General features: G+C 40.8%; 1 protein-coding gene across 3 annotated transcripts in view; it reads right to left on the reverse strand.

Annotated features, from left to right (window-relative positions):
- LOC113042233 (piezo-type mechanosensitive ion channel component 2-like) overlaps positions 1-11067 on the reverse strand; it is a 101086-nt gene extending 90019 nt beyond the window's left edge. The window contains exons 1-2 of one of the 3 annotated variants that reach the window (XM_026200898.1): positions 10638-11064; positions 10482-10601 (exon numbers count right to left, since the gene is read on the reverse strand). In XM_026200898.1, coding sequence (XP_026056683.1) covers positions 10482-10545 — 64 coding nt within the window. In that variant the 5' untranslated portion in view covers positions 10546-10601; positions 10638-11064. Of the gene's footprint in view, positions 1-10481 lie in introns of all 3 variants that reach the window. The other 2 variants (XR_003275553.1, XM_026200899.1) reach the window with 2 other exon arrangements.
- Between the last annotated feature and the right edge of the window lie 779 nt (positions 11068-11846).

The following is an 11846-nucleotide window of genomic DNA, read 5'->3' on the forward strand; positions in this document are numbered from 1 at the left end:
GCGTGCCAAGGGGTCGGCGCACCCCCACCTACTAATTCTCTTTCTCCCCCTCTCTCTCTCGCTCTGTCCCTCTCCCTAGGTCCCGTCCACCCGGCCCTCCTCGTGTCCTGCCCCGGGGGCGGGGCGGGTCTGACCAAGGCCATTTCGTGAGTTCCAGGGCCCCGCCCAGGGGGGCGGGGTTTGTGGCTGCCGGAAGGGACAGTGCTTCCGTGTCTCCGCTCTCTCTGTGCCAATTCCCCAATCGACTCCCTGCCACTGGGGCGGCGGGTAGGTCTGGGCTGGCCTGTTGGCATTGTGGAGACCCGGAGCATTTCGTGGACAGGTGTCCAGTGATGGAGGTGGGGACGATGATCTGGGTCCCGGACGTCCCACAGGTCACCCCAGGTCAGGCTGGTGAGTACCAAATAACAGTGAGTATCAAGGGGGGAACATATCCGGCCTTGGTGGATTCAGGATGTAACCAAACCTCAATCCATCAAAGCCTGATTCAACCGGGGGCATTGGATACAAGCTGCGTGGTTAAGGTGTGGTGCGTACACAGGGATGTGGTGGAGTATCCGGTTGTCCCAATTATAATTCAATTCCGGGGACAAAAGCATAGTGTGGAGGTGGCGGTTAGTCCCCAACTCCGGCATCCGATAATCTTGGGAACGAATTGGCCCACGTTTACGGTTTTATTGGGGTAGTTATGTGCGGATGCCTCTTGGGGAAATAAGGCACGGAAGGATGGGGTACAGGTGGGGGAAACTGAGCCAGGACCACTGGGTTCTGCTTCAGGGGACCGAACGAAATCGGGAGACTGATTCTCTCGGAGCGTGATGATTTTCCTCTGGAGCAGTCTCAGGATGAGACACTAAAACATGCATTCCAACAGGTCCACGCCATCGATGGCCAGTCTCTCCAACCTGCCCTCCCGCTCTCCTATCCGTACTTTGCCATTTTAAAAGACAGGTTGTATCGAGTGACCCAAGACGCTCGGACAAAATTGAATACAACCCAATTGTTAATTCCAAAGGGCCGCAGGGAAATGCTTTTCCATGCGGCTCATTCTAATCCTATAGCAGGCCATTTGGGACAGGCAGCAACACTAAATCGCCTCATGGCCCGTTTCTTTTAGCCGGGCATTCATGACAACGTGCGCAGGTGGTGCGTGTCTTGTCCAGAATGTCAGTTGGTAAACCCACCGGCCGCCCCAAAAGCACCTTTGCTTCCTCTTCCCTTAATGCAGGTCCCCTTCGAGAGATGGTATGGACCTCATCGGGCCATTAGAGCGATCGGCATGAGGACATCGCTTTGCATTAGTCATAGTTGATTATGCAACACGATATCCTGAAGCGGTGGCCCTCCGCAACATTTCCGCTCAAAGTGTTGCGGATGCCCTGTTTCGTTTTATCTCCCGGGTGGGGGATCCAAAAGAAATCCTCACCGATCAGGGCATGGCATTTATGTCACGTACGCTATGCGAACTGTACGGGTTGTTGGGCATTAAATCGATTCGAACTAGCATCTATCACCCACAAACCGACGGCCTGGTCAAACGATTTAATCGCACACTTAAATCCATGATCCGTAAGTTCGTCCACGAAGACGGCATAAATTGGGATAGGTGGCTAGAGCCCTTGTCCCGCAAGCCTCCACTGGGTTTTCCCCCTTCGAGCTTCTCTATGGACGCCAGCCCCGGGGGGTGCTCGACGTACTGAGAGAAACTTGGGAGGAGGGACCATCTCAGGGCAAAAACAAAATTCAGTATGTGCTGGACTTGAGAACAAAACTCCACATATTGGGGCGGCTATCAATGGAGAATTTGTTACAAGCCCAGGACTGCCAGAGCCAGCTGTATAACAGGGGAACTAGGTTACGCAAATTTGCACCGGGAGAGAAAGTACTTGTATTACTCCCAACGTCAAGCTCTAAATTAATGGCTAAGTGGCAGGGACCATTTGAGGTCGCACGACAGTTCAGAGATCTCGATTATGAGGTAATATAGTCCGATTGAAACGGGTCCCGTCAGATCTACCACCTCAACCTCCTTAAAAAATGGAATGAGGCGGAATCAGTGATGTTGGCAACGGTGATTGGCGGAGAGGATGATCTCGGGCCAGAGGCGAATATCAAACCACAATCCCTCGCCCTGGCTCTAGGTGGAGATCACCTCTCGCCGTCCCAACTCACTGATTAAACGAAATTGCATGCAGAGTTTGCCGACGTCTTCTCGCCCCTACTGGGCCGTACTAACCTGATTCAGCACCATATCGAGACCGAGCCGGGCGTGGTAGTTCACAGCCGGCCATATCTTTTACCTGAGCACAAGAAAAAAGTAGTTCAGGCTGACATGGGGGTAATAGAAAAATCTAATAGTAACTGGGCGAGCCCGATAGTTTTAGTTCCGAAAACGGACGGCTCGGTTCTGTGTAGATTACCGCAAGGTGAATGCTGTGACGAAATTTGACGCGTATCCAATGCCGAGGGTTGACGAGTTGCTTGATCGGCTAGGCATGGCTCGTTTTTATTCGACATTGGACTTAACAAAGGGCTATTGGCAGATCCCCTTGTCTCCATTGTCCAGAGAAAAGACAGCTTTCACAACGCCGTTTGGATTACACCAATTTGTTACCCTTCCGTTTGGCTTGTTCGGGGCCCCAGTTACCTTTCAGCGCCTCATGGATAGGATTCTACGGCCCCATGCTGCAAATGCAGCTGCCTACCTGGATGATATCATTATTTTTAGTAATGATTGGCAGCAGCATATGCAGCATCTGAGGGCTGTCCTGAGGTCGCTGAGGGGAGCGGGGCTCACGGCCAACCCAAAGAAGTGTGCGATTGGGCGTGTGGAAGTAAGGTATCTGGGCTCCCACTTTGGGCATGGGCAGGTGCGTCCCCAAATTGATAAGACAGCCGCTATTGTGACCTGCCCACATCCCAAGACCAAAAAGGAGGTAAGGCAGTTCTTGGGGCTGGCGGGATATTATAGACGGTTTATTCCTAATTATTTACTCAGGTCAAGGCTGCTCTGTGTGGCGGGCCGTTGTTACACTCTCCTGATTTTTCTCTCCCTTTTCTGTTGCAGACAGACGCGTCGGACAGGGGGCTGGGGGCAGTCCTGTCCCAGGAGATAGAGGGGGAGGAACGGCCGGTGCTGTACATTAGCCGGAAGCTCTTGAAGAGAGAGGCTAAGTACAGCACCATCGAGAAAGAATGCCTTGCCATCAGATGGGCCGTCCTCACCCTCCCCTATTATCTCCTGGGACGGGAGTTCACCCTCTGTTCGGACCACGCTCCGCTGCAGTGGCTCCACCACATGAAGGATACCAACGCGCGGATCACTCGTTGGTATCTAGCTCTTCAGCCTTTTAAGTTCAAGGTGATCCACAGGCCGGGTGTTCAGATGGCGGTGGCTGACTTCCTCTCCAGAAATGGGTGGGGGTATGTGGCAGGGGTGGCGTGGTTTAGCGAAATCTGCAGCGGAAGAGAGAATCAGGAGACGAGCGGTAAGTGAGTGGTTTGGGCAAAAATTATCATCACCTGTTTCTTGTTCTAGTAATTGGCGTGGAGAGAGTATAAAACACCAGGAGAGACGGAAGCAAGCGCGAGAGAGACGGACTGCTGACCTCAGCCGGAAACGGAAACCGGAAAGAGTGAAACGAAAGTAGTGTTGACGTGTCAGAATAAGAGTGACCGTTTGGGTGTTTGTAACCTTTTAGTTTTTTTTGTTTGTAATAAACCTGTCAGCAGTCCCGCCGACCCCTTTGTCCTCTTCCTTCCATCCCACGAACTTTGCTACACGAGCGTCTTGTCCACACACACACGAGCAGTGAAGGTCCAGCGTGTTTGTTTTGTGTGCAGATGAACGCTCCATTGTTAACCTTCAGCGTCCGCTCATCACTTCACACCACACACAAACACAAGGTACACAGCTGTCCATACTCAGCAAACCAGCACTGTTCACGCTCACGCAGCTCTACGCTTCACTGCTATCTGTAGAAGTCACTGATGAGAACAAAGGGGCATGCAATGTTTACGTAACCACCATTTTTCAGTATTACAATGTTTAAAACATTTGCTGCCTTTAACATCAAAGAAGTCATTTAAACTAGATAAAATGATGAAATCCAAAATGGACAGGTAAGGAAGGTTGTGTTAGTATAGAGGAATAACAAGACTTGTGACGGTCAGGTGTTCATCTTGAGCTTGTCTCGGGTCTCCTCGGGGTGTGATGTACAGCGGGGGGAGAAACGCTCTGAGGTTAGTCTTTGCTCGGCCAGTGTTGCACAAAAGGTCTTTTCAGGCAGTCGAATGTATTTCAGAGAGTAAGCTGTCAGATTACAGACAGGAAACGTTTCAGATAAAACTCCATGAATAGTTCTACTATGCAGCACCAGGAGAAAAAGCAACATACAGAAGGAACACATGAGCGATCAGAACGCATTTAATATAAACCACTCTGTGTACGATGACTCTCCCTGGAAATCAAATACGGCATCATACACTAACACTCAAAAGGTTTCAAAGAAGACATTTTTTATGCTTTTTTTAACCCTGTTCTGCTCACCAAGCCTGCTTTTATTTGATCCAGAATACAGCAAAGGCAGTAATATTGTGCTTTTTTTTAGTATAGTATTTAATAGTTTTACTATTAAATGTAACTGTTTTCTGTGTGAATCTGTGTTAAAGTGTAATTTATTTCTGTGATGCTCCGCTGTATTTTCAGCATCATTCCTCCAGTCTTCAGTGTCACATGATCTTCAGAAATCATGAAAATATGCTTCTCAAGAATTTTGTTTTTATAATCATTATTATTATCATTATAGGAATGATGTTGAAAATACAGCTGCACATCACAGAAATAAATTACAGTTTAAGATACATTCAAATAGAAAACAGTTATTTAAAATAGTAAAAATATGTCAATTTGACAGTTTTTGCTGTACTCTGGATTAAATAAATGCAGGTGCAGTGAGCAGAAGAGACTTCTTTAAAAAACTTTTTCAAACTTTTGGCTGGTAGTGTATATATGATTAAAGTTGAATATGATATATTAAGCTTTAAAACACTTTGATATGTGATCTATATTACGTACACTATTATGAACATAAGAGCATGTCTGTTCGTTACAGGCTTTGAGCAGAAATCTTCACTGTCTCCCTCAAACTCCAAGACATCATTAACATTTCCAGTTGTTCTGTCTGGACGAGCTCATGCAGAACTAAAACTGCTCCTCGGTGGAAGATAAAGTGGTGCGCCAGCTCTGCTACAAATGAAGCTGATGTTTGATGACAGCGTTTGTGTGCTGTGCCTGGATTCAGACAGAGACACAGAGAGCGTGGAGACACCAGACAAAGCCCATGACTCCACACACGCTCTGAGACGGATGGCTGTTGAAGACGCAATTAAGCTGCATTCACATTTACTGCTGTCTGGCAGAGTTCAAAGTGGATTCTGACTGGCTTTTAAAAAAAAAAAAAGAGAGAGAGAGAGAAACTCTTATTAAACTAAATCTGAAACAATCAAAATAAATACCTAAAAATCTTTAAAAAAAATTACACCTTTAGAAAGAATAATGCATTAAAATATGACAAACAAACCTGCAAATATTATAATGCATTTAAAATTTGGTATCTATTATTAATGAAAAGAAACGACGCATTAAAACATGATTATAATTACATCTATATCGCATATTATATAAAGCTTTGAGTGTTGCACTTTGTATTTAAACTAGTTGTAAAGCAATGTTTTTCATTTTAATTCAGTGTATCTTGCGTTACAATAACTAAAACTTAAATAAAAATAAATAGAATTTCATGGATAAAAAAAATATATATATTTTATGATAAAAAACAAAAATAATTGTATTTAAAGTTTAAGTGTATATATATATATATATATATATATATATATATATATATATATATATATATATATATATATATATATATATATACTTAACTTAAACTTTAAATAAAATTATTATTATTATTATTATTTTAATCATAAAATAAAACCCTGAAATATAAACATAAAAACTGGTCAAAATGTAAATAAAATATCTCAGTGATACTAAAATAGCCCTGATTCCAGTCAATATTGTTATCAACTCACAGAATTAGGACAGTTACTAAAACTTTATCATTATCTTTCAATTATCTTTATAATTATTGTTCATTGTGAATGTGCCATTAGGCAACACAACTGAAGTGAAGCTGTATTTTACAGTATTTCTGAACATTTCACTTTGTAAGTGTTGTGAAACGTGCACAAAGCAACGTAATATCATTCCACAAAAATGTCACCACAAGCATATTTTTCCAATGAGCCTGGGTTATAAATATATGACATTCAACAAAATAATGGGGTGGGACTTGGTTTTATTCTTCTGAAGTGATTTGATTGTGAAAGAAATGGGCATTACGTTCCAGAATCTATTTAAAATGTGTAGATGGTCACTGACCGACATCATCCATGAGGAAAAGTCAGCAAAGTAAACAGGCTCAATTCCGACTTCAGATTTTGACTTTAACAACATTTAGTTTGATTTGAGCTTGGTATTCCTTTCCCAAACAAATCATGTTTGCTTTCAAACAACAGGAAGGACTTCAGAAGTACTGAAGTTACAGTTAAAGGGCACGGGGTTAAATGTGTCTACTAGTCCTCTGTGACTTCATAATGAGCCGTTTAGAGGAATAAAGAGCTGTAATGAGAGCGTGACTGTGTACAGCATGTCTTTAATGTTTCAAATGACAATCAAAGTCTCAAATGAAGCAGCTGTCGAACAAAACACTGTGTGGTTTAACCAGCTCCAAACTCCAGTCCATACACAAACACAACCCAGAGACATGGACTTCTCAAGTAGATCTTCTTAGTGTACTTAAGATCAAATGCTCATATTTTTACATTCAGAAGTGTCAGATTGCAATTCATATTTTAACAAAACGCAAAGTTTGCATACGGGTGGGTGATCTTTCTGGTGTTAGAAAGCATGAAGATGCTGAAGGGTTTGGATGTATCATCTTTCATCACAAGTAAATAACTTCTGTTTACTTCCTGTGTACCTGCAAACTAAATATTTCCCTTGAGTGCAATACAATATTTAGGTTTACTGAAATCTGCGTTCACCTTCGTCACCGTCCCACCCAAGAGCTTTACACAAATCACTTCAGCTTGTGTTTACCATCCTTGACTTACTGACCTGAGACTGAGAACATGTAAACATCATTCATTTGGCTACAAGCTTTGTTTGGATTTGATTTGATTATTTCTGTCAACCTCTTTAGAAAAGCCATAAAACTCTAAATGGACGGTTTGCGTTCACAAAAGAGCAGGATTTGACATTTGCATCATCCTTGAGAACGAATGAAAGACACTTTCTAGCTCTTTCTACGTCCAAAAGCTCCTGCTTCACTCAGAAAGCATTTTTGCAATTATATAAAGTGACTATAAGTCCTCTTTTTCCTGACCTGGCTGTAGGGCTGGGCGATATTATGATCATATATGTTTTTTTATGCCATACAATACCAATATTTATCACAATATTTAACATTAAGCAATGATGGGGAAGGAAATTCATGTTTGTTAGACTCTGAGAGTGAACAGAACGTTTTTGCTCCTAATTAAACTAATTAGCCTCATGATATCAGCTTATTTTCCCCAAATTGTGTTTTACTTTTTTTTTTTTTTTTTTTTTTTTTCTGGATTCTGGTTTTATGATTTAATACAAATTAATCATCCAAATGTTGTCTAATAAAATGAATTAATAGAAACTTCAACAATTCAAGCAAATGCCATCAAATGAAAATATAAAATTATTTTAATACAAAACATTGCATTGAAATTTTTCATCAAATAAGATGCTGCACAATGCGGTTTAATATTAAAACATGGATGAATAAATATCTTGCTTGTATGATATTGCTTTAAAATATTATATTATAATTACTACTTGGAGAGTTACATTTTAATATGCAGTAGTATTTTGTCATAGTTCCTTCGATTTAAACTGAACTTTTATTTTGGCGGGTTGTGCTGAAGAGTCTTAGTGTGTGTTTTATGGTAGTTTTTCTCAAAGTAAACACTTCCATATCAACACTTGTTCTGGAAAAAACACAAGGTCTAGAGATGCATTTTTCCGTAGTTTAACTTGAGAGTTATATGTTCAGGACGAGATGCTGCAAGAGACCCACAAGCCATGTAGTGCACGCTTACAAACTAACAATGGAAAAGCAGTTAAGTGGAATGCAAAAAAAAAAAAAAAAAAAAAAACACTGAAAGGAACACACTGAACTGCCTTGATGTAACACACATCAACTGAAACACTCTTCATGGACAGCAAGCCTCACAGCTGATCACAGTATAGACACAATGCTCTAAAAAAACAGCATCTGGGTAAAACAGCTGATTTGAACTCAATCTTTTGTTATGTTTTTAGTGAGGAATGAAAGAAATGCACTCCGTTTTTAAGTGGCAGCATCTGTTTATCTCTCACAGTTGATTCCAGCTGAGCTTGGTGTTAGCATGTTGCTAAGCTAACAATATGACAGCTACTCAAAAATACTGGGTGAACTGATACCTGCTGAAGAAACCAGCCTAAGCTGGTCGTCCAGTCTGGTTACAGCTGGTTTAACAAGCTGGTTTTAGAGAGGATTTGACCAGTTTTTTGGTTGTTAAGTCTGGGAGACCACCTGAAAACCATCTTAAACCAGCTAAGACCAGTCAACCAGTACAAGCTGGTTTCAGCATTTTTCTCTACTCGTCCAATGCATTCTGGGACCGCCGTGGCCCTTGCAAAAATGAACCATGATTTTATGATAGAAAAATTGTAGTATCCATGATTAGCATTTTGTAAAAGAACAGTTTTACTGCAAATTGCATGCTAACTTGTGGTTACCAAAGTATATGGGGTTGTTTTTTTTTTTTTTTTTTTTTGCAGTAAAACCATGGCTTATTTTTGTAAGGGGAAGTGATGCTGCTTTCGAATATGAGTTTTCTCAAAAAGTAGTGCTATGTGTTTATGTTTATTGCTCTCATATGTTGCTGACTAGGTAGGCAGCTCACTAGGGATTGAAACAGCTCTGTGTTACGTAGGCTGACTGTTCTCGCCCTGATATTGTTTCAGTTGGGTGTTTTATCAGAAATAATCAGAGAATGGGGCGTAGCAGTGGACTGTGGGAAGCAGAGATCTGGATTGATGTAGCGGTCTGTGGCCTCAAGAAGATCCAGCCCTCACTATCTGAGAAAACACTATCCGGTCTCAGACGAGAAGAAGGCGTTCTGCACAGAAACAGATGACTGAGAGTGTAAATATGAGTACTGTGTATCTGATCTCAGCGAGAGGGGGAAACCGAAGCAGAGAGAGAGAGAGAGACAGAGCTCTGTTGTCTCTCTGCTATCAGACTCGTGCTCACTTTAGCCAGACAGCGTGTCTGGATCAACACCGAGTGCAGTGTTACTCATCTCACACCTAAACTCACACCTAACTGTGCATGAATCATTGCTCACAGACTTGTTGTGACAACAACCACCATTCCAATCAAAAGCAAAAACAACAATAAACAAGTTACATGTAGTAATGCAAGTACGAGCTTAATATGTCAAACAAGCAGATAAATCAGTGTGCTTGTTAAATTCAAGTTAATAACCTTTGGCCTACATAGTGAGAGAACTGTTTGTGAAGTGCAGATTAATCAACCAGAATTCATCATCATCATCATCACCATCATCAACAACATTTTTATGTAATTTTTAAATATACTGAAAGTTAAGCTTAAAATGAAGCTTATGGTTAGATGATCATTTATTCTGTTATTTACAGTCCCAAAAGTTACACATACAGTACGGTTTGTAAAACTGATTATGAAGCGTTACACTCTGTAGAAATTGTTAGGAAAGATCTGAATAATCACAAAATAGGCTTAAATGACTATGATCTAAATAATACCATAATAATGGTATATAGATGATCATAAAGACAAGACACATTCAATAAGCCAAACCTTTTAAAACCATTTACCTTTTATAGTTATATAGATTTTTTTTTTTTCAAATTTAGTAATTAATAATTACATTGATAGTTATTATTAAGAGTGAATTGTTTTTAGTTTTAAATAAAATATATGAAATTAAATTACATACTTAAAGTACATAAAATGTATTTAAATATATTTTTAAAATAATAATAATTGTTATTTCTATAATTTAAAACACATAATTATTATGTTAATAAATATATTAAATATATATTTTAATAATATAAAACATATTACATTTGAATCATAATATAGTAAATTAACTGAATGATATACAATTAAAACTCATAAACAGTCATTAAAAAATAATTATATCACTTAAAATGAATTTCCTTCTTTCTCTCTTTTTCTTTTTTTAATCAAATGGCCAGCTTTATATGTGTTTAATAAAGAAGTAATCCCCAGTTCTGCAGGTCTCACGTCTGTTGTATGTGTCTGGTGTTTGAGTACAGGAAGGCTGACCTGCGGCGAGCCCCACTGGCAGAAGCAGTCTGAAGATGAGTCCACACAGCAGCTCCGAGGCCATCCTCGTATCACTCCAGGAGTCGATCAGATCCCGCGTCCACAGCTCTTCTGTCTGTGCAGTCTTTCACAGCACATGATCCGCTCGGCTCTGTGGAGCCCGGCTTCACTTCAGTCTAGTCTAGTCCTCATGGTAATCAAAGAGTCCAGATAATCCACTCTTCAGACATGCTTCGTGTTCCTCAGAGCAGCTCGTCTTACCTGTTGACAGGAGAGATCATGCTGCTGTTCAGACGCACTGCAAACATTTCATTCGTCCCGAGTGTGCTGGGTTTCCTCCAAACCGTGTGCCGCTCCTGAAGGGGTTCTGAGCAGCGTTATTCTGAGACGCGCAGCTGTGCCTCACTGGCATCTGGACACACTTTTCTCCTCCTCAATGAACAGAAGGACCACCCTGCAATACTGACAGATGACTCCAGCGTTCAGCAGAGGAGGGCTGGGTTTGGAGGGAAGAGGTGGAGGCTCAGGTGCTACAGCTGCTCCAAAGACAGAGAGAGACTGAAACAGACAGAAAGTAGGAAAGAAAGGGAGAAAGAAAGACAGACACATAGACAGACAGAGAGAAAGAAAGAAAGAAAGAAAGAAAGAAAGAGAAAGAAAGAAAGAAAGAAAGAAAGAAAGAAAGAGAGATATATAGATAGACAGACAGACAGACAGAGAGACAAAGAGAAACAGAAAGAAAGAAAGAAAGAAAGAAAGAAAGAAAGAAAGAAAGAAAGAAAGAAGATAGGCTACTGACTGAAACAGACAGAAAGTAGGAAAGAAAGAGAGAAAGAAAGACAGACACATAGACAGACAGAGAGAAAGAAAGAAAGAAAGAAAGAAAGAAAGAAAGAAAGAAAGAAAGAGAAAGAAAGAAAGAAAGAAAGAAAGAAAGAAAGAAAGAAAGAAAGAAAGAGAGATATATAGATAGACAGACAGACAGACAGAGAGACAAAGAGAAACAGAAAGAAAGAAAGAAAGAAAGAAAGAAAGAAAGAAAGAAAGAAAGAAAGAAAGAAAGAAAGAAGATAGGCTACTGACTGAAACAGACAGAAAGTAGGAAAGAAAGAGAGAAAGAAAGACAGACACATAGACAGACAGAGAGAAAGAAAGAAAGAAAGAAAGAAAGAGAGAGATATAGATAGACAGACAGACAGACAGAGAGACAAAGAGAAACAGAAAGAAGGACAGAAAGAAAGAAAGAAAGAAAGAAAGAAAGGTTGTGGGATCACATCTTTTTCACGTTCACTCATTTCATTTTATTGCTAAATGTACATGTTTACATATTTTAACTGGGTTTTATTTTACTATATTATGTAACTC

This window comes from Carassius auratus, chromosome 24 (assembly GCF_003368295.1).
Source record: "Carassius auratus strain Wakin chromosome 24, ASM336829v1, whole genome shotgun sequence".
Taxonomy (NCBI): domain Eukaryota; kingdom Metazoa; phylum Chordata; class Actinopteri; order Cypriniformes; family Cyprinidae; genus Carassius; species Carassius auratus.